Genomic DNA, 23,343 nt, shown 5'->3' on the forward strand with positions numbered 1-23,343 from the left:
GGGGCTCCCACAAAACTTGACTTCCTTAGCTGGTGATAAACACTGAGTATAAAGTCTGAGTACACTCACATGAGGAGGGGTGGATTGGGGAATCTGATTGTTGAAATGGGGGAAAAATGAACACACACTTATAACCAAGGAGGAAGGCAACCCAAGAGAGTGATCAATCCTTGTAACTGGAATTTGGGGGTAGGTAATTGAAAACCATTTTGGGAATTCAGGATTATCCTCTCCAGGGAAATATTTCCAAAGTGACCTGCCATTTAATGCACTCTGATTAATTCCAGAAAGCAAAAACATTGCTTTTCAGAATCATTGTTATGTCCCCAAGATAAGTAATCTTCAGCAGGGATCTTTTAATAGTATCCAGAAAGACCAGATTAATTTCAGGCAAGGAAATTACCCTAACCCTCCCTTCCATTTGGTAGCAGAATTTTAACAGAGTTTCTTATGTCTCCTCCATAACTTCACTGCTTCCCAAAATAAATAAATTAAATCTTAAACCCCGAAACATACCACCGATGCTGTAGAAGTAGCACTGATGATTCAGAAGATGTCCTCCTTTTATCTGAGTTCAATACTACACCAATTGTCCAGAATGTTATGAATAGGTACTGTATTATCAGAGGTGCTTCTGATGGATAAGATTTAAAAACCAAGATCCTGACCTCTTGTGAGCATTACAGATTCCATGACTCTGTCCACAGGAGATGGAGTTTTAACCTCAATGTCCTAGATAAATTCCAGTTCTTCAGGTAGTAAATTAGTGACTTACAATACTGTACTAAGGCTTAATGTAAATTCACCAAACCAGTCCAGATTTTCTCTGATAGCAATAAGTAAATTGTTGTCAGCACAACATCACCCTTGTAATTCAAATCACAAAAAGAAAGAAAAAAAGGCAACCCTTTAGGCTATTTGTAAGATAAAATGTGCTGTCTCACTGCTTGTGTTAAAAGAAGATGACTAGATCTAAACTCTATTCCTCTGATGTTTTTTCTGCCACAAGGCGTTCTGTTGCATCTACAAAGTGTGTAATCTGTGCAGCATGACAAGATTTCATAGCAAGACACATATACTTTTCATCTAGTTGAACTGACTACATTTGCATGAAATAATAGATCAGTGTTCTTTATCATTATTCAGTCTATGCATCTGAAGTGTTTCATATGTCTGATCTGATTCGGACAAGAAATCACTTAATATTTCTGCAGGGAAAAGCCATAATGTAAGATTTTTACTTATGTAAAGTTACAGGATTTTATTTTCGAATATTAAATAACCATCTACTCTAAACATACACAAAGCATTAAAAAGCGTTGCAGTGATTTTTCCCATCACTTTTAAAATAGTTTTTCAAAGTATATTTAAAAGAATATTTTAAGTTAAATTCATATAGAAGAGTCTCCAAAAATTGTTACAATATTATTTTAACATCAGATGCTTCCTCAAAATACCTATTCCTGTACCAAAGTGTGCTTATGAACTGCTAGATTACAGAAAAGACTAGAACTTCTCCTCAGACCCTCCACTACTGTACGTGAATTCTCCTCTGAGGGGAGGATAAAATCCAAATGTCACTCTTTCCAAAATAATGAATGTACTTCAAAGGAGAAAAAAGTGATCGGGGACCAAAAAGGGCAAGGAAAGAAGAATTATTAGATGCAACATATGTGGTATAAACAAAATATCTAGCAGACAAAAAGCATAAGTTCCAACAGCTGAAAGTGGAGCTGACAAATTCGAAACTACAAACAAAGTGAAAATGTTTAACAATGAATATTGGAAAAGTTTACGAAGGGATGTGGTGGATGTTATTTGTTCTGTTGTAGCACTAAAAGGCCTCAATCAAATTCAGAGCCCCAGTATGCTAGACGCTGTACAAACACATAGGAAAACAAAGTCTGTGCTCCACAGAATTTATAGTCTAGTTATGACCTAAAGCATAAATATCACAGTACAGAAGTTGTTGGGGTTTGGGACAGGGGGAACTGAAGATTTTGGCAGCTGGTTGGGGACTGTTGGGACTTTGGTCTTCAAGTGAGGATTGAATTATTGCAGTGTGATCTACAAGCATCATAGGCAACAATTATTGCGACAAGAGTCAACTCTAAGAGAAATCATCACAATCTTCTTATCCATTACCTTTTTTTTAAATGTAATTTTGGCCACGAGTACACATGAGATTCCAAGGTCATTCAGGTATCTAAAAACCAATCCCAAATTCTGAACATCTTTTACAAAGATTCCTCAACAGAAGATCATAATTACTCACAACATACCAGATTCCTTTCCTAACTTACTAGCATCGCTTCCATCTTCTCTGGACTCAGTCATTTTACCATCATTCAAATTCTCATCTCGGCCAAAAACACAAAAAAATCAGAGACAAATCCACATCTGATTTAAAAGACTGAGATGAGTGTCACTGCATGCTGATGACACCTCTGATCAAACAATCACACGCTCACACGTAAAGAAGGAGGAGGAGGTTAAAAGAACATTGTAGAACCCCATATTCCTGGAGGCAGATAATCACTGGCCTACAATCACCCTTTAGTCTCTCTAGAAACCCACAAAAGCAACAGCATTCAACCAGCTAAGGCCTGCAGGCAAGTTAATAAAACCTTGTAGTCAATGGGATCAGAGGTTGATAACAGATGTTAAAAACAAGAGACAGCCAGATCCAGTGGACAACAGACCTTTGTCCATTGCTTTTAGAAAAAACATCAGCCAGCCAAGGAGACTAATGAAGCCTCCATGCCAGCGCCAATCCATAAAATCAGACTGCAAGATATTTAAGTTGTGTATAATATATATACAAAACTGTCCAAAGCATAATGTTTTTAGGGATTTAAAAATGTCACTTAATAAAAAACAAACAAACTGATGAAAGTTGTGTGGCTCTGTACTTCCTGGTTTTGGCTGGGAACAGAGATAAAAATACCTAAATAGAAGACATGCTGTTCTTGTGGTGATTTGGACAATTTAAATCTTAGAAATCTCACAAAAAAGATTGCTTAACCTGAGAACCTTTAGAGATTTGTGCAACATATTTCATGAACGCATGGGGTTTGGTTATGTATAACAAGTATATATAGTAGGAGGAAGTAGGTACAGCCACCATACAAACTACCGCTTTAGAAAAGGGAGAGTAACTTAAACAGCTTGCAACCGATATAAAAGATTGTAAACATGTAAAAACAATAAAGGAGATAAAGAGTACCAATAAAATTATAATCTAGGTCTGGGAATAACCCTGCCCATATTGTAAATAGTGATTTTACTTATTGGTGACAGAGTCATATGGAGGGGGGAAGGGAAGAATCTGTTATAAGATTACCAGCAAGTCACTTTTTCTCTAAATTCTAAAGAAATAAAGCATCTCTCTTCAAAGTGAATAAGAGTGATATTAAAGTGTCATTTTCTGCAATTCCATTTCCCTTCTTCATACATGCTCAAACTTTTCAGTAACTAGGAACATACAAGAAGCTAATTCCTTATCAGTTAAATCAGCCAGACATTGTACATTATTGCCATTCATTAAGACGTAATCCAGATTCATCAAACAGGATGTCTCTATCTCTATCTCTCTCTCTAATTCAAGAGTTTCAGGACAAACCCAGATATACATATGGTATGATTTTGGTTTTCTAAGGATGTATTTGAAAAGTGTACAACCAAACTTTTTCAAAATTTTTGTTGTAAAAGCAAATAAATATTTTAAATTAAATGTTAATTTTAAATAATATGTTTTATGAAGTCTTTAAAAAAAAAAGTCCCTATACACAGAATGCAGATACAGTCATAATGCATTTCTGCTTTCTCACATTTCAACATTACATTGTAGAGAAAATTCTCACTGGAATGGACAACTGATTTTGCTTTCCTACAGTAAAATGCTAAGATGATAATAGTCCATTAATTCATCAGTATAAAAAGTTTCAGTGAACAAGCAACATCAAGCCTAGCAGTCCATTGAATCCATTGATTTTTCTTGGATGGATCATCATCAGACTCAATAAAAATGTCAGCCTCAAGGGTTAGTATCTCAATGGTTACAACTTAATTGCAAAAAAGGATGGTGGGGATGGTGTGATTGGACTGCCTACAACGGCATGTGGCTCATCGGCGACTGCCAATAGCAAAAATCCGCAAGTGCTGGACATGGGACACTAGACGGGAAGGGCTGAGTTACTACAGAGAATTTGTTCCCAGGTATCTGCCTGGTGGGTCTTGCACACATGCTCATGGTCTAACTGATAGCCATATATGAGGTCAGGAAGGAATTTTCCTCCAGGTCAAATTGGCAGAGACCCTGGGGATTGTTCACCTTTTTCTGCAGCATGGGGCATGGGTCACTTGCAGGTTTAAATTAGTGTAAATGGTGAATTCTCTGTAACAAGAAGTCTTTAAACCGTGATTTGAGGACTTCAGTAACTCAGACAGAGATTAGAGGTTTATTACAGGAGTAGGTGGGTGAGGTTCTTGTGGCCTGCGTTGTGCAGGAAGTCAGAAGAGATGATCACAATGGTCCCTTCTGACCTTAAAGTCTATGACTTTACAAGTCTGTAACTGAAAATGTGCATATCTGGAATTAGTCTTCAAGCAAACACAAAATTACATGATCACCTTTTCAGGTATACATTTATTAAAGCAATGCAAAATGCTTTCACACGTTGCAATATCTTTTTTATGCATTTTAGGTTCCCCCCCATATTTTATTAAAGGCAATGTCAGATATTTGTTCATTATATGCAAGGCCAGTCCAAAAAAAAAAAAGAAATCTATTGTTTATTACTTCATACATTTCAGATATTTCTGCTTTCTGTCAAAGTATATTTCTAAGACTTGTCTTTCAAGTGTCAGAAAACTCCAGATCATTATCCTCATTAAAATTGTTTTTATTTTATTTTTTTAAAGGTCTTATTTATCTTTAAAAGTGAAATCTACAACAAAGCCTGGAAAAAAATGAATTGGTTTTTTAAAAAAGCTGATCCCTCCAATATTGCAAAACAAATCAATATAGACTTATAAGGAAAAAGCTTACACAGAGTTAGTGCTGCTCATGTTAGTTGCTGGCTTGGCAGCCCTGGAGAGTCCAGTAGCCTGTTCATCACATAACAAGCACTAAATGAACTGCAGCAAGCTAAACTTCCAGATAATATTCTGTCAATATGCTTGAATGCTGACTTTGGGTGAGAGAACAGATCAGTCTCCGTGGCCCTTCAATCTCTGGTCTCTTGGCTGACCGCCAGAAGGATGCCAGTTGTGGTGCTGGTTTTGTTATATGTCCGCTTTCTGACTAAGAACTTGACTGAGAGACCAATGTATCATTTCACATAAACACTCATTAGTTACCAAATGGTGATCACCTTTTTGTCATTACTGGTGACCTAGAGATAAGGAAAGTTCTATACCTCCCTCAACAGCCTTAAGGCTTGACACACATCAGCACAAGAACTAAGTCTCTGACCCCATGCCTCCCCACAGTCATGCCTTATCAGTTAAAATGAGTAAAATAGTTTACCTTGCACCGTATTTAACTGAAGCATATTATTGATCAACTTTCTATTTAGTTATATATAAAAATCTACATTAAAAAAATGTTAAGAGGTTACAAAGTCAAGCACTCAAAAGTCAGAAAACGGCAGAATTTTGGCTGTCCTCACATCTCTCACTATCAGCGACGCTTCTTTTTTCTAATTTACCCCATCAGTATCAATCTTCCCATCTCATGCTTACCCTCACACCAGTCCATGCATTCATCCACACCCTTGACATTTTACCAAACACTAATAATCTCATATTGATAGGGAAGATATCCTCCAGTCCAGATATGTTCCATGTGTCCAAGAGGTATGCTCAGGTAAGAATGCACCAGCTCCTCTGACAGCTGCTGAGAAAGGGAGGGATTTTATTAGGGAGCTGTTCCTGGACCTTGCTCTGGGGGTCCATCTTTTGTATCAGCCTCTGGCTAGTAGGTTTAATAAATATGAAGACCTTCACACTCACCCACTGGGAGAAGGAGCTGTGCGAGTGCTTCCCACTCCTATCACAGAGAGATGAGTTTAAGTGGGGTCAGGGGTCTCTGATACTCTTCCCCTCCTGCAGCCTTCATTTTTGGTCCCTCTCCTCACTGATTTGTTCATATTCCTACCTCTGCACTTGCTCATAACTTTCCCAAGCTGTGATTCTTTTTAGCTTTACTGCTGCCCACAAGGATCTAAATAGCAATAGTAAAGCCTAACCAGTCTTTTCCAAATACAAAACATTAGAACCTTTTTTTTTTAAAATGAAAGCTTAGATCCTGCAGAATTTGATGGCACTTGCCCATGAAAGAGCCCTACTCTTCCTAAGAAAGTGGATTTTTAAGGCTCTGATCAGTACCATAAGATGTCTAGATTCCTCAAACAATATGCATTCTATAAATAGAGGTGTTTTCAAGAATCAAAGACTAAACTAGAAAAATCTATAGAAAGGATTGTTTAAACATATAATTTTATGGATTATATGAACTAGGATGTTTACTTTAAAATTCCTCCTGCAACATACCCAAGACACCTCAAACACGCCTACGAAACAGACTGTACATTTCCTGTTACAAGAACAGGGATTTATTTTAAAGTTAAGATGACTTACCCTGAGCCATAGAATCCAACCAAGAACACCACTGGGAGAAAAAATAATAGCTCTTCATTTCATCTACAGAAATTTTTACATCATCCATCTCTAAAATGACTCAATATCATAAAGCATCCACTTTTCCCTTCGTATACTCAGATCACACTATCCTGATGTGCACATAGTTTTCTTATCGATTGAACTTTGTTCCTTAAATGCAACAGGAGGGACAAGATGACTTTACTCACACATTTTCCTCCAGTAACATTGCTTCTTTCAATTATCTCTTTAATTATAATATTCTCTACCTCCACCCCAGATATTTACATACTGTAGGTATATACAACATCTGGCATGTTACAAGCTGGCAAACAGACTTAAGGGTTGAAATATTAGTACTTGTTTCAGGAAAACATTTTGGGTTTGTTTTTTGGTTGCTATTTTAAGAATTGACAGGACTGAGCACATGCTGGTAGTCTGCAAGTGAGACCCACAAAATACCCTGTATGCTAGCAGAAGGTGCACTGAATTTCCCTCGATACGAGGATGTCGTCTGCACTAAGGGTTCATTGGTGGATTTTTAGGTGGCTAAAGAGCCCAATTCATGCCATGCAGATTTTCCCATAGAGGTGACAAGTGTAATCTTAGAGGAGACATAGTTGTTGGCTAGAGTGTTGTGTCCTTTCTTTCCTCCTTTGTTGCTTCTCTTTCTCATGAGCACGACAGTTCTCCTCAAAATGGGCTGTAGCTTGATGTATGGTATGGCACCACTGTGTTCTGTTCCGCGCCAAGCTACTCTATGTAGCTTGCGTATCTCCCATTGACTGCTGTCAAAATCTGCCTGCAGCATAGACCAAGCCTTAGATTTTGTTTGGAGACGTCGGAGATTGAAGAGTTGGCCTTTCACACAATACTCAATCCCAATTCCATCAGGAAAGTGATCGCAGGTGAGAATCAGGATTATGGCAAGGTAAATGGTAAAGAGTGTTGGAGCAATGACACAGCCCTGCTTGACACCAGTGCAAATGATGAAAGGTTCGGTCTCTGAGCCATTACACAGAATAGTGGCAGTCATTCCATCATAGAGTAGTCTAAAGATGGAAATTAATTTCTGTGGACAGCCAAGCCAACGCAGCACCTTCCACAGGGCATTGTGATTGATAGAGTCAAAGGCCTTGGTTAGGTTGATGAATGCCACGAACAGTTCCTGGTGTTACTCTCTGCACTTATCCTAAATCTGTCATGCCACGAAGATCATGTTGGTTGTACCTCCAGATGGCCTGCAGCCACACTGTGATTTGGGGAGAAATTCCTTGGCAAAGGGGAGAAGGTGGTTTAGTAGAATCTGGGCAAGGATCTTCCCTGAGATGGAGAGGAGGGCCATACCTCTGTACACTTCACAACCCATTATCGAGAAAGGTTTTCTATACTTTCCCACTATTTTACACATATGGTTTTGTTCAACATCTTCATTAATGATCTGGAGGATGGGGTGGATTGCACCCTCAGCAAATTTGCAGATGACACTAAACTGGGGGGAGTGATAGATATGCTGGAGGACAGGATAGGATACAGAGTGACCTCGACAAATTGGGTGATTGGGCCAAAAGAAATCTGATAAGGTTCAACAAGGAGAAGTGCAGAGTCCTGCAGTTAGGACAGAAGAATCCCATGCACTTCTACAGACTGGGGACTGTCTGGCTCGGCAGCAGTTCTGCAGAAAAGGACCTGAGGGCTACAGTGGACAAGAAGCTGGATATGAGTCAACAGTGTGCCCTTATTGCCGAGAAAGCTAATGGCATACTGGGCTGCATTAGTAGAAGCATTGCCAGCAGATCGACGAAAGTGATTATTCCCTTCTATTCAACACTGGTGAGGCCACCTTTTGAGTATTGTGTCCAGTTTTGGGCCCCCCACTACAGAAAGGATGTGGACAAATTGGAGAGAGTCCAGCAAAGGGCAATGAAAATGATTAAGGGGCTGGCGCACATGACTTCTGAGGAGAGGCTGAGGGAACTAGGCTAGTTTAGTCTGCAGAAGAAAAGAGTGAGGGGGGATTTGGTAGAAGCAGGGATTTAGCTAACGGAAAGGGGGTTTCAGGGAAGATGTAACTAGGTTGTTTTCAGTGGTGGCAGATGACAGAACTAGGAGGAATAGTTTCAAGTTGCAGTGGAGGAGGTCTAGGTTGTATATTAGGAAAAAATTTTTCACTAGGAGGGTGGTGAAGCACTGGAATGGGTTACCTAGGGAGGTGGTGGAATCTCCATCCTTAGATGACCTCCTGAGGTCCCTTTCAACCCTAATCTTCTATGATTGTATGATAAAACAAGGTTTTGGCATTTCTAGCAGAGATGGTAATAGAACCCATATCTCTAACATGACAGACCCATATCTCAAACATGCTCTCTTTCTTAAATAATCTGTCAAATCTAAGTATTTGGCTATTCCGTCTGAAAACATTAGGCCACAGTCCATTCACAGCATTCCATTGCTGTCTAGCGAATATCTTTGTAATCTTCTGGCAAAGCATGTGTCACACCTCCATCTAGTGGCCAGTCCAGATAGAGACTACAACAGCTTTCTTTTGCTACCAGTTTCTCCTTGAGCTCAAGTGACAGAGTTCTGTATTGTGGATCTGAATGTCCTGGGTTCAAATCCTGTTTACAATCCACAGTGGTATGAAAAGAAAAAGGAATCATCTAATTAAATATGATTATAATGCATGCGTACATAGACACAAAAGGCTGATTCTGGGCTTTCCTAACTTTTGAGTGGTTGTCTTTGTAAACTTAATGTTGTTTTAATATAAATAATATATTACTATTGTTAATAAATATTCATATTACAATAGTGCTTAACTTAGCGCTTATTCACAGACTGTAAGCTTGTCAGAGCAGGGGGCTGCCTTCATTAAGTGTTTATACAGTGCATAGCACAATGGAGCTGAGGCCTCTAAGCACTAATACTGTATAAATCATCATCAATAAACTAGTAAGTAAAAGCAGCTGGGAGGCCTTGGCTAATATTGCTAATGAGCTATAGTCTTTCACCTGTAGGTCAGCTTGAATACATGCAAAGTTCAAAATGACAGTTGTTCGCATCCAGTGGATGTCTGGGAGCCCCCATACGAGAGGTTTTGAGATTCTCATTTCCAGCTCCCCCCTCACAAACTTGCTACCATGCTTTCCATAACTGCCAGATTCAGAACACTGCACAGGCCATGGAGACTGATCTACCGTGGCACCACTTGAGGAAGTCAGTCATATCAGGGTTGAGGCATGCTGGCAGGTCACTGTGCAGGGGAATCTTGCTGTGGTGATGGGAGAACTATAGAGCTGTGGGGAGATGCTTTAGACCACACATCTCCATGATTGGAGTCCTCCAGAAGCCCCACTTTGACAGTTGCCATCACCCACCCGTAATCAGAATTACAAATAGAGAAGTACTATGTAGGGTGACATTAGTCCCTGCACATTTACCCGCATATAGGTGCCACCAGCTCCCCCTCCCTCTCAGTTCCGTCTTGCTGGAACTCCGACTGAGGGGAAGGATGGCGGGTGTGGAATGGAGATGAGCAACACATCTCAAAGAACAACAGTTCTCTCATTGAGTGAGCTGTCAAAGACATCGGAAGCGTGACTCCAGCCTGCTCATAACAGGCCCAGATGCAGGCTATGATCCACTCAGAAAGACGTTGTGAGGAAACCAGAAGGCCCTTCATCTGGTCTGCAGCCACCATGAATAGCTGTGTAGAGCGACAGAAGGCTTAGTCCTGTCGATGTAAAAAGCCAGGGCCCTCCTCATGTCAAGAGAGTGCAATCACCTCTCCTCATTAGAGTTGTGCGGTTTGGAGCAAAAAACAGGCAGGAAAATCTCCTGATTCAGGTGAAAGTGAGAAACCACCTTAGGCAAAAAAGCCGGGTGTGGGTGTAGCTGGACCTTGTCCTTGTAAAACACCGTGTAGGGTGGTTCCGATGTTAATGCTCTGATCTCCAACACTCGCCTGGCAAACATGATAGCAACCAGGAAGGCAACCTTCCAGGACAGGTACATAAGGAAGCATTAGGCCATGGGCTCAAAGGGCGATCTGGTGAGACTGGAAAGGACCAAGTTCAAGTCCCAATGAGGGGAAGGCTCCCTTATCAGCGGGAAAAGCCTTTCCAGGCTCTTGAGGAACCTACTTATCATTTCGTGTGAGAAGACTGATCTACCTCCCACCAAGGGGTGGAAAGCAGATATGGCCACCACATGGATCTTAATTGACAAGTAGGCCAATCCTTCCTGCTTCAGGTGGAGCAGATACCCCAAGATTGTTGGGATTGATGCCTCTGTTGGGGACACACCACGTTCGGTTGCCCAGCAGGTGAAGTGTTTCCACTTAGCCCTGTAAGCTGATCTGGTCAACAGCTTCCTGCTCTCCAGGAGCATGCAGTGAACTTGGGTTGAGCAGGCCTGATCCTCCTGGTTCAGCCATGGAGCATCCAAGCAGTCAGGTGGAGGGAGGCCAGTTCCGGGTGGAGCAGGCCACCTTGATCTTGAGACAGAAGGTCTGGGCATAGTGGCAGGGTCCAATGCCTGGGTCCCGCCAGCTCCAGCAGCATCCCAAACCAATGCTGTCTGGGCCACGCTGGTGCCACAAGGTGCCCTCTCTCTTCACCTTCTGGAGGACTTTGTGGATCAAAAGATATTTGCGAGAAGGTGTACAGGAGCCCCTCTGACTAGGGGAGGAGAAAAGCGTCGGTGAGAGAGCTCACCTTGAAGCCCTGATGAGAACAGCAGCGATGGCACTTCTTCATGGTCCTGGTGGCAAAGAGGTCTGCTCAGGGATTGTCCCACCTTTGGAAGATGCAAGCTGCTACCTCCAGATGGAGGGACCACTCGTGGTGAAAAGAGAAGGACTTGCTGAGACAGTCTGACAAAGTGTCGTTGATCCCTGGGAGGTGAATGGCTATTGGGTGAATATTGTGGCTGATACAGAAGTCCCAGAAATGCATGGCCTCTATGCATAGGACAGGGGATTCCCCCCCCCCTTGCCTGTTGATATAATACATGGAGGCTGTATTGTCCGTGAGAATCTGTACCACCCTAGTGGCAAGATGTGGTAGAAAGACTGCACAGGCTAGATGAATCATCCTGAGCTCTTTGATATTGATATGCAACCCCAGTTCTGCTGAGGTCCACGTGCCCTGGGTCTAGAGGGAACCAATGTGAGCTCCCCATCCCAGATCTGAGGCACCGGAGACTAGACTCACTGACAATTGAGGTGCTTCATAGGGCATTCCCAAGAGGGCGTAACCCGGACTCAACCACCATATGGGGGGGGGGGGGGGGGAAGTATTTTTGGAGGGACCATAAGTATCCTGTCCAGGTGGTGCCTGACCAGAGAATAAACTGACGCCAACCACATCTGGAGGAACATGAGGTGCAGCCTGGCCTGGGGGACCACGTAGGTACAGGCCACCATGTGGCCCAGGAGCCTGAGGTAACACAGTCGCCATTGTGAGGGGACAAGCTGAAATGCAAGTAATCATCTGTCATTGCTCAAAATCTTTCCTCTGGGAGAAATGCCTTGATTCTGGATGAGTCCAGCACTGCTCTTATAAATTCTATTCTTTGCACGCGGACTAATACCGATTTCTGTTTGCTTATTAGGAGGCCCAACGCCTGCTAGACACTTCGGGTGAGTGATATGCTGGCTTGGACTTGACCTGCCCCTGATGAGCCAGTCATCCAGGTAGGGGAACACCTGTATTCTTCTCCTCCTGAGGAAGGTCGTTACCACTGACATGCACTTGGTGAAAACCCTTGGGGCAGTCGAGAGGCCAAAGGGGAGCACAGCAAACTGGTAGTGGCAGTCTCCTACCATAAATCTCAAGAATCTCCTGTGACTAGGGAAGATCGCAATAAGTAAGTAGGCGTCCTTTAAATCGAGAGCGGCATACCAGTCGCCTGGATCCAGAAAGGGAATGATGGTGGCCAGGGAGACCATGCGATATTTTAGTTTTCTGAGGTACTTGTTCAGGCACCTTAAGCCCAGAATAGGTCTCAGCCCTCCCTCGTCTTCGGGATCAAGAAGTAATGCGAGTAAAACCCTCGAGCTCGCAGGTCTCTGGGATCTTCTTCCACCATACCCACTTGCAGAAGTGTTTGCACCTCCTGTTCGAGGAGTTGCTCGTGAGAGGGATTCCTGAAGAGGGACGGGGGGAGGGTGGGAAGGCAGGAGTGAGGCAAACTAGAGGGTATAACCAATAGCCACCATGCTCAGCACCCATCTGTCAGATGTTATGGCAGCCCAGGCTGGGAGGAAACAGGCTAGACGAGAAGAAAACAAAAGAGGGTTTGGATCCATGGAAAAAACTGGTAGGTTGCTCCCAGGCGCACCTTCAAAAGGCCTCTTTTCACCCCGGTTATGGTGACTAGAGCCTGGACGAGGGCCAGCAGATGATGAACGGCCCTGGTGCCTCTTGTAAGCCTTGTTTTTCCTCTTATAGGAGCCTCTGTGGGGATGGTCCCTAGAGCGCTGTTCATGCTGGGGCTTAAAATGACTCCTAGAGGAAGAAGGCGTACAGAGGCCAAGTGATCGTAAAGTAGCCCTGGAGTCCTTCATGTCATACAGTTGGGCATCTGTTTGCTCAGCAAAGAGAGTCACACCATCAAAGCGAAGGTCCTGGATAGATTGCTGGACCTCTGATGGGAGACCCGAGGACTGGAGCCATGATATGCCTGTCTCATCGATATAGCTGAGGCTATGATCCTGGTGGCAGAGTCCGCCACATTGGAAGCCACTTACAGGGATGCCCTGGCCACTGATCTCCTCTCTTCTAAGATGGCCTCAAACTCCTATTTGGAGGAGGGGGACAACGAGTCTGTGAACGTGTCCAAAGACTGCCAGATATTAAGATAGTATCTACCTAGTAGCACCTGTTGGTTCGCCATTCATAGCTGCATGCTGGCCATAGAATAAATTTTTCAGCCAAACAAGTCGAGTCTCTTTGCATCCTTATGTTTAGGGGTTGAGCTGACTTTCCCCTGCCTGTCCCTTTAGTTGGCAGCCGAGACAACCAGGGATTCCGGTGCAGGGTGGGTATAAAGATATTCAAACCCCTTCGCCGGCACATAGTATTTTCTTTCTGCCCTCTTAGATGTGGGGGGCAGGGAGGCCGGAGTTTGCCACAGGGTCTTGGCTAGTTTAACAACCCCTTCATGGACTGAGAGGGCCACTGTACTAGGAGCTGCTGAGGCCAAAATTACAAGCAGCTCCTCAGCCGCCTTATCCAGTTCCTCAATCTTGAGGCCCAGGTTGGAGGTGACCCTTTCAAATAAGTCCTGGTGCACCTTAAAATCATCCAACGGCACCGCAGAAGAGGGTCCCGTGACCGCCTCACCCAGTGACAATGAAGAGGCTGGCACCTGTGCTGGGGAAGGGGCCTTTGTTCCACGTGGGGTGGAACCTGCAGGGCCTGAGGCGCACGAAACTTCATGATCCAAATCCATGTCCAATTGCAGTACCGTGCTCTGAGTGATGGAAGACTGCGGCACTGAGGTTCCTCTTGCGGAACCAGTTTGTAGGATCCCACAGTGAAACCCCCACCAGTACGGCCATGGTCCAGGTCATTGGCCTTGTGGCCACGCCGCCATTGGTGGTATAATGGGGAAACCAGGCACCGGAGCCAAGGGTTGCCTGGTCTGGACAACCTCATCGCTGTCTGAGGATGAGGTGCTGATATCCGACAGCCATGGCGGTGCCATCCCCAAATACCTCGCAGTGCCGTGTGCAACACATTGTTGAGGCTCCTGCACTGGTGAGTGGCATGAGGATCCCAAATGCTGGATATGCTGGGACAGGGACTTGTCCTTGGGCTTCCTGTGTGGACTAGGCGAATGGAGCCATGGTAGTGGGGAGATGCACCGTGAGTCTGGCGATCTGCGTCACTCTGCTAACATAGCAGTGCTCTACTTTGTGCTGGTCCCCCTGAGAATGGCACTAGGAGCCCAACCTGGCGGTGTCCTGACCTGGAGGAGCGTGGCCTCGACACCGGGGATCGCCTGCACAGCGGTGAACGGTTCCTCGATGATGGGGACTGTCAAGCAGATCTGTCCCTCGATAAGCTGTCCCGAGGTGCTGCTGCCAGATCTCCCGTGCGGTGCTCTGCTGTCCTTCGGCATCTGCGGTATCGGCAGTGCCAGGAGGTTCTTCATAGCTTGGAAGGCCTCTGGAGTCAACAGCACCACTAAGCGATGAGAACCTCTACCACTACTCAGAGTCGGTGGAGGGCCCGGTGCTGGGGTTGACACTTGCTAAGGAGAGGGACCCTTCTGAGGCAGGGAGGGTTGGTGGCCCAACGTAGGTCTTGCCAGGTCCCCCTTAACCTTCTCCACAGGAGAGCGTCCCCGTTCCGAGCAGATCTTCTTGGACCTCTTCTTCGGAACAGGGGAGGGAGATCGGTACTGGGCAGATGGAGCGGATGCTGGAGGGGCACTAGACACCGAGGCTGTTGTGCTTGGTGCTGAGTCTGATCTGCCAGGTTCCGAGGTTGGTTTAAGGGCCAACTCCATCAGGATGGCCCGGAGACGGATATCCCTTTCTTGGTCCATGGACGAAAACTTCTACAGATTTTACACCTGTTGCTGATGTGGGCTTCCCCCAGACACTTTAGACAACTGATGAGGGTCGCTCCTCAGCACAGGCTTCTTACATGAAGTGCAGGGTTTAAACCTCAGGGAACGAGGCATGCCCTGACTCTAATTACTAACAAACTAGGACTAACTGTAACCGAACAAGTAATTATATACACTAAAAATGATGAATAGACCACTAGGAAGGCAAGAGCGTTCCAGCACCATCACTGACAGCAAGAAGGAACTGAGAGGGAGGAAGAGCCGGCGGCACCTATATGTGGGCACATGTGCTGCAGGGGGCACCAGAGCCAGCTTGTAAAGGTACCACTAAGGGAAAAAGTTTTCTGGCACCGGTGCATGTGGTGCGCACACATACCTAAACTGGGAATGGACATGAGCAAGCACTTGAAGAAGAACAGTTGCTGTCATTTATGTGAACAACCTAATGCAGACACATCAAATATACGAACTAGGGCTTAAATCACTTGCATAAAGGTGCCAGATTTTTTAACTGTTTGCCTCAACGTGTGTGGGATAAGAGTGGAGCTCCCCCATTCCCAGTAATCAACATGGGAGTGAAAGTGAATGGACCCCTACCCCACTCCCAAATTCTTTGAAGTGTTACAGCACAAAGGATTCTGGAATGTGGGGGTGAGGTGGGAAAAAGAGTGGTTGAATTTTGTGACAGAAAGAAAAGGTTGAAAGCAACTAACCAACTTCTAAATCTTAGCTCCCACAAGATAGAAAGAGCTGAAAAATAAAAGTTGATATAAATTAATGTTAAATCACAACTGAGGCTTTCTTTTCAGACATCATCATCTGTATCTCACAAACAGTGGTGGTGTTTTCATTGAATCCATGTTAAGTTTGTTACTCTGACTGTGACAAGCACCCATTTGTGCAATAGTAATTCTACCCAGCATAGTTGCAGGATATATATGATTTGACTGATATTCTCTCAATCCATAATTCAAGGCTTTCCTTTTACAATATATGGCTGACATCTTGGTCTGGAATTTTGGCTGACATGCAAATTAAGATCTGTTATCAGAAAGATATGGGAATATTTAACATGGCTTGTTTGATGAACAGCAATTGTATAAAATCTTACTAAAATGCATAAAGATGAAATTAGAACAGGAATTATTGTTGCTCCACAGTCAGCCTAAATTGGGAAAAAGAAATGGAAATTGAACTTTTGTATACTAAGACTTTAAAAAGAAAGACTGCTCCAACAAAATCTAAATTATTATGAAATAATAATAATAATATCTGGGTGGGATAGAAGAGGGACACTCCATTAGGGAAACTGACATGTTTCGTACTAAGGCAAACCAGGCTTAAAGCCTAAGAAGCTGTATTCTCTGGATATCGGTTGTATGATACACCCAGGACTGTAAGGAAAAACATAATCACATGCATATTCTAGTGTGTTTTTTCTTCTATGTCTCCTAAGAGATGGCCTAATTCCAGTAAATACTGAAAAGTGGGGGAGAGGACTAACAACTGTTCAAAATTAGTGTATATAGTACACAAGAAATCCAGAATTTGTGAATAGCGATTGGATTCCGACAGATGTATATAATCTGAATTTAAATAGATAAAATGCCTATTCGTCAATATTCTGATATTTAAAAAAAAAAAAGAGATCAGCAATGGAGGAATTGTCACTATAGCTATGAAAACCGTATCCTACATACTGAACCGTACCACTTACTGCTCTTTAGAACAAAACAAAAAGCAAAAAAAACCCCAAACATACATCCAGCTGCTTTTGTCACCTCATACTATTTAACTGGTATGGACAGAATAAACACCCCCCCACACACACACACACAACACAGGAAAATTATTTTTCCTTGAATTATCAATACACTTAAACAAATGGATAACTTGCCATGTCTCAGTTCAACTTTGCTTTGACAGTGCATCCAGACTGAATAGAAACAAGTTTTTCCGCAGTCTGATTTCCCACTTCTAATGCATTTTTTCAAGTATTTAAGAAAAAGTGCAAACACCTATTAACATGTCACCATAATTTAGAACCAAGATCTTAGAATTCACTATTCAATGAAATAAGATCTGCGATATTTAACTGAAAAACAAACAAACATGAAATCATCTCACCAAACCATGCTCGATGTGTGTTATTTCGCGAGTGTCTCTTTGGAAGGGAACGAAGTACTGTGGATGAGACATTGCGAAGAGTTTGACTGATTCTTGTTAGGAACCTGTAATGACCTTCTCGTCCTTCCCTTAAAAACTCGTGTAGAGACATGGATGTATTCCTGTTTTTTCACAAAGTTATTCAACAAGGGAAAAAGTTAACTCTTCAGACCTGTGTTCTTATGACACGTCGAAAAGAATTTTTTTTTTATGTCAATGGATCACAAAGTTTTCTCCTCCAGTAATCCCAGTTTGGGAAGGCATTCAAATGCTATCAAAAAAAGGGGTGAAAAACGGACCGAGGCTTTAAGAGTTGTAAATAGGTGCAGGTCGATTATTTATATTGTTCATGCTGTTCCTCAGAAACCAAGGCATGTTCCTTACCAAACATAAGATAATAAACTACTGCAGTTGTATCTCACCGACAGAAAATGCCAAGATAATTTCTAGTTGAAGCTACAAGATCCTTTCAACTTCAAGTATGTTTGACACTAACACTGAAAGTATGACATCTTGATACAGAGTAATACATTCACAGCTTTCTCATCTTCAGTGGCAGCAGATAAAAAAACAAAAAACAAAATAGTTTCCTACGTAAGCAGGTGAGACTAGCAGAAAAACCTACAGAAAAAAGTGTTAAACAATACCTGTTTTTCAATGTCGCATTGTAGAGAGTTGCAACTTTTTAAAACAACTTTATGCCGTTTTTGATGAAGTCAAGAAAATGTATCCAGTTAAGTAATAGTTTACCACAGCATGCACTGTCCCACAGTATCAAAGAGTGGTTTTTCATTTCCAAGTAACTTGTACCACTGGCTCTATATTTGCATCCTCCTCACTGAAGTTCAGGAATGTTCCATTGTCGCAAAGTGACATCTTAGGTTTTCAGTGAAGAAAGGTACTTGAAAGTCCTTTTAATAAATTCACAAATCAGCACTCAGCCAAGCAGAAATCTAATGCTGACACTCATTACACTTCCTTTGCCAGTGTCTGCATCATCCTGTATCCCCCTGAGGCCAGGACAGTGCTGATACCAGCAAATCAGAAGAAAATATTGATGCCAATACAAAGCTGTACAGTAGAAAGAGTGTACTTTTTCACCAATTTACTCTGATTGGGATTTTCATCCTCCCTAAAGCACAGAAACCTGCATAGAATGGAGCTGAGTCTTTCAAAGTCAAAGTGAGTTTTCATAATATGCAAGCTCAAAGGTCTTAAAAAAAATCTGAAACTTCCTGGGAATAGGAAGGAAGGGAGGGGGAAATGGATCCCTGCTTTCTTAAAACATACCAGGAAATTCTGTACTGTCTGCTCTCCGTTCTCTTTCGATGTGGGAGAGAGAGGAAATTGATAACACTGCTTTACTTGGCAGTCAGCTCTTTCCACTGAATTATGTTTAACTATATCTTGTGTGGTAACAGATTTACCATTATACAAATTAAACTGCAGAAAATTAATATGAGATACTACATATCAACTAGCTTTCTCTTTTTAAAAGGAATCCTTCTATGACATTTTTAAGTGAGCTATTTTTAAGATCGAATCCTTTTTTCAAGTCCCAGTATACTAAATATCACTAATTTCCTAGAATATTTGTAGAGAGATAAGGAGGTGAGGTATGTCTTTTTTGAACCAATTTCTGTTGGTGGAAGGGGCAAGCTTTCAACAATACTTGTAGTTAGATAAAAAATTACTTAGCTGGTATACCACTGCAATGGCAGACTATCAGCAAACTTGTTTCTGCTCTTGGTGGAGGGTTGTTAGAATTCTATCATATATACTAATAGACCAGCAAAAGTTTTGTTTACTAGTGATAAAACTGCAATCCTTAGAGCAAGGATTTTTTTAAATGTAATTATGATACCATGACAATCATAGGGTTGGTTAAAAAAAGGGCATACTTAATGGCTATGTCCTTTTCACCAGTAGTTGCAATTTGAGTCCTGAGAGCTCCTGGTAGTTGGGTGGCCACACAGCTGAAGGATCCATATAAAATTACTTCTGCTGATAAACCCTCATTAGGGAAATAGAGAAATCAGGAGCCCCAGAGGTGAATTGCTGTACATAAACTTCCCATTGAATCTTTGCTGCACAAAAGAAAGAGGACAGGCTAAATCTACCTTTTTGACAAAGCTAAACTGTTACAGTTTTGGCCTGTAGAATGCTAAACTTTCAAGGGGGAAAAAAACTACTTCTGACAAACATGACAACTGCAAAATCTGACAATTAAGGGGGGACACAGAAACAAACTAATACACTGATATACTTTATGCAAATTTCATTCACTTTCCAGATTGATTATTAGTTTGCTACAATAAATACTTGGACCATTACAAAATTGGTGGGCTAGGTTGGTCACCCTCAAGCAAAGACTCATTACATATGAACAGAAAATGGAGGGAGGGGTAGGAAATTATATAAAACACTTGTTTTGGACATTTTCATTGTACTTGCTGTTCAGTGTTTAAGCAATATCAAAAAGAGGGAGAATGGAATTTAAATTATGTGACAGATTCATAAAATAAAATTTGGGCAAAATCCCATCTTTTCTTGCGTAAATGACTCAGAAGGGGCAGTGGAATGGTGCTGGTCACATGCAGTTACAGGATGGTTCAGAGAGTGCAAGTGCACCTCACAGCTTGCCACTCAGCTTCTGACTAGAAGCACTGTGCATGATTAGCTAGCACTTGCTGCAGATAGTATATGCCAGCCAACTGGACATTCCCCACAGCTGGCAGTCCACCACTTGTCTTAGGGCTGTGTGTTAGCTAACGTGTGCTAGCCTAGCACTCTCATGAGCTGCCTGATGCTTATGCAGAACATTGACAAAGCATGTGTGTCAATGTTCCCCTCTAGAGGCTTACCCACTAGAGACCAACAGGCTTCTGCTGCTACAGCTAATTATGTTCTTCTTAGTTCAAATGATGCTGGGGTTGTGCTGTGATGCTGAAGGCTCTTGGTTCAAACCCTGCTGATGACCCATGTGGGGAGTCATTATGCCCAAGCAGGAGCAAAATTTCACTATGCCCTTTCCTATGTATCCTGTGCCACAAAGAATGGAGCGTACCCTTTCGTGCTGAAGATTAAAGGTTTATGACTCAAACTGCAAAGGTACCAAGAACCCACAATCCCACTGAAATCAGGACATTAAGCCACAATCATGTTGCTACAAGTAGATTTTCATTTTCTTTCATGTGTTCAAATTTGGTCTTAGCAACAAAGAAATTAATCACAACAATGGCCAAGGCAGTGCACAATCAGAAGGAAACAGATGGTGTGATGCAAAGTTTTCCAAACAGCAGCCATCCTCATATCACCAGAAAAAATAATCTGAGTATTTTCCTTGCTGTTGGGTTACTATAACAAAAATGTACACAGAAAGGATTTCTTCTGTGCTCTGTACTGCAACAACAGGCTAATTAGCAGTTTGAAAAGATAGCAATATTCTTTTAAGATTAATTGGCAATACTAGCTAGACAGCACCTGATCCCCTCTCTCTACTTTGTAAACAGTCATATGCGCAGGGGAACAGCACTATGACTATATTTAAGGACTATGCACAGAGTGGTGAAATCAGAAAAATTGTGAAATGGAGCAAGTTTAATTTTTCACTTACTTATTTGAATAATTTCTACTTTCAGCTGCACACAAGAATGTTGCCATTGCATTAAAGCAATCAAATTAAGTTGCATTTTGAAAGTTGTCCTTGAATCTTCCTTTGAGAATTTATGACTGTCCGTGCATTTTTTTCCCCCCATAGTAAAATTATTTGGGGTTATTTGGGGGCTTATGAAATTAATTTGCTGTTTGACATTCCTGTTATTTCTTTTATCTTTTTGTGTGTATAGTGTTCTTATCTATGCAGAACATCTTGAAATCCATGATGTCATTTTCCAGTCACTGATGAGTAAGCATTCCTTACAACCTTGTATTAACCACATAACTCTGAAATGTTCACATATAGCACAAAATGACCCTCCTCCACAGGTGCAAAAGGTTCTGGTAGTGGAATCAGTGCAGTTCTGGTGCACAAGAGGATGCAAGACACACAGGAGGCATATATACCTTATATGCTCTCCAGCTTCCAGCACACAGGCGGTGGATGGGTTGAAGGATCCAATGCTCTATGGATGAGTCCAACTTTTCTCCTACTCCTCCTGCAGAGGGGACACCTTTGAGCTGCAGGTGCTTCTGCAGACACAGAGCTGCAACAGCTGTGTATGGCCTGGCATAAGGACTGTACACTGGATGAAGGGATTTATGCCTAACAAAAAGCCTCTAAAATTAAAGTTTTCCTTGAACAACCGAAAGCCAAATCTAAAGGTGTATGACCGTTTACATCTTATGTATTTTTAAAAAAATGTTAAGATGCTATGTGTGTCCCTCCGTAGTTGCACCTTCTAAATGAGATCAGGAATCAAAGGAAGTCGAGGAGAAAGCACAACACAAGGGCAACTGTTTATTAAAACAGCTCAAGCTGCAAATTAGTTCACAGCACACAAATGATCATTAATCTCGTTGAAAAACCAACATACAAACAAAAAAATCTCAACTAGAATGATATTGTATTGTCCAATAAATTGGTTTCATTTCATGTATGTATGAAATTGAGCATAAAGTTATTCCTATTTTGTATTTTCACTTGTTTCAGGTGTCTGAATAGAGGTATGCTAACTGTGGAACGTGTATATTATCTTGCATTGTACGGTATTTGTTTTATAACTACGCGTGAAAGCTCTTTCAAAGGATAACATGTGATTGTAGATTTTGTGTTTGTTTTCTAAATAAACTAATTCACAAGATGAATACATTTCATAGGCTGGGATTAAACAAGTGGCAGGTCTGTTAGAGATTGATTTGAGATGAAAAAAAGATGTGTTTTGCATTAGCTGAGAGCGCGAGATCTGAAGGAAGAGAACGGGAGATCTTTGCATCCATAAGTCATGGAGGGCACCGGTAAGATGAAAACACTTTGGAAAAAACTTGCTTGGCAAGTCTAAAGACTTACTTATTGCTGAGTAGGTGCAGAGTTCACTAAAACATAAGAACTGAACTGATCTCTTATGAATCATCAATGCATTGCCAGTAAATAGAGGAGGTTAAAAAAGTACATTATTAAATCACTACCTGACTTCCTTAGAAATCCGGACACAAATCCTGAATTAGTTTGTAAATGAAAATTAGGTTAGTTGTCCAGTCTTAGTCCTAACTGAAAGCCTATCCCCAAAGGTGGACAGTAATAGCAGATGAACATGAGCAGATCAGGATTGAGGTAAACTGACAATTTCTACACTGTCTATTTTTACATGCATATTGTGTCGCGATAGCACAGCTGCTAATCCATCACTCTCAGGAATTTAGTCACCTCTCTCAGAAAATTAACTTAATTTCTTAACCACATTTCTGTTTAGCTATGCCTTAAAAATCACTAAAGATCAGTTTAATAATTTAAATTTAAAACATAGAAGCAAAATATTTCAAAAGTTTCCACCATCATATATCTTCCTTTCTACCCATAAAAGGTTTCCAATATCCTAGAGAAATCTGGCAACCTTTATATTTCTTGAAATAATACCTAAAGGTAAAGGCTATCAAGCCTAAAATTTGCCTTTTTTGGACGTTGTGCCATATTGTAGATCTGAACTTCCAAGTACTATCAGTGTATTTAATCCCCAAAAACAACCTGTGTGCTAATACTATGATTTGGAGATAGCACATGGATAGCAGTCTGTACTGGTCACACAGATAATGAGATGGCATGAAGTGGATTATTTATTATACATAAACTATAGCAGGGTGCTGGTCACAAGCTACTATAAATAAGGTTGTTTAACAACTTCTCTGTGACCTTCCCCTTTCTTGCCCCAAATAGCTCTATGCAGGACCAGATGGGTGCAAAAAGCTAAAATTTGACACAGAAACAACAGGAGAGAA

The 23,343-nt window shown here is 41.9% G+C and overlaps 1 protein-coding gene across 9 annotated transcripts in view; it reads right to left on the bottom strand.

Annotated features, from left to right (window-relative positions):
• Positions 1-23,343, bottom strand: part of MCF2L (MCF.2 cell line derived transforming sequence like) — a 260,528-nt gene that overhangs the window by 146,687 nt on the left and 90,498 nt on the right. The window contains exon 1 of one of the 9 annotated variants that reach the window (XM_067563668.1): positions 17,371-18,450. The exons of the other annotated variants lie outside the window; for them this stretch is intronic. Within the exon in view, the coding sequence (XP_067419769.1) occupies positions 17,371-17,521 (151 nt within the window). The 5' untranslated portion in view covers positions 17,522-18,450. Of the gene's footprint in view, positions 1-17,370; positions 18,451-23,343 lie in introns of those variants that run through there. 9 annotated transcript variants of the gene reach the window in all.

This window comes from Emydura macquarii, unplaced genomic scaffold, assembly GCF_026122565.2.
Source record: "Emydura macquarii macquarii isolate MOO-44397 ecotype Brisbane River unplaced genomic scaffold, CSIRO-AGI_Emac_v2 contig_2531, whole genome shotgun sequence".
NCBI lineage: Eukaryota > Metazoa > Chordata > Testudines > Chelidae > Emydura > Emydura macquarii.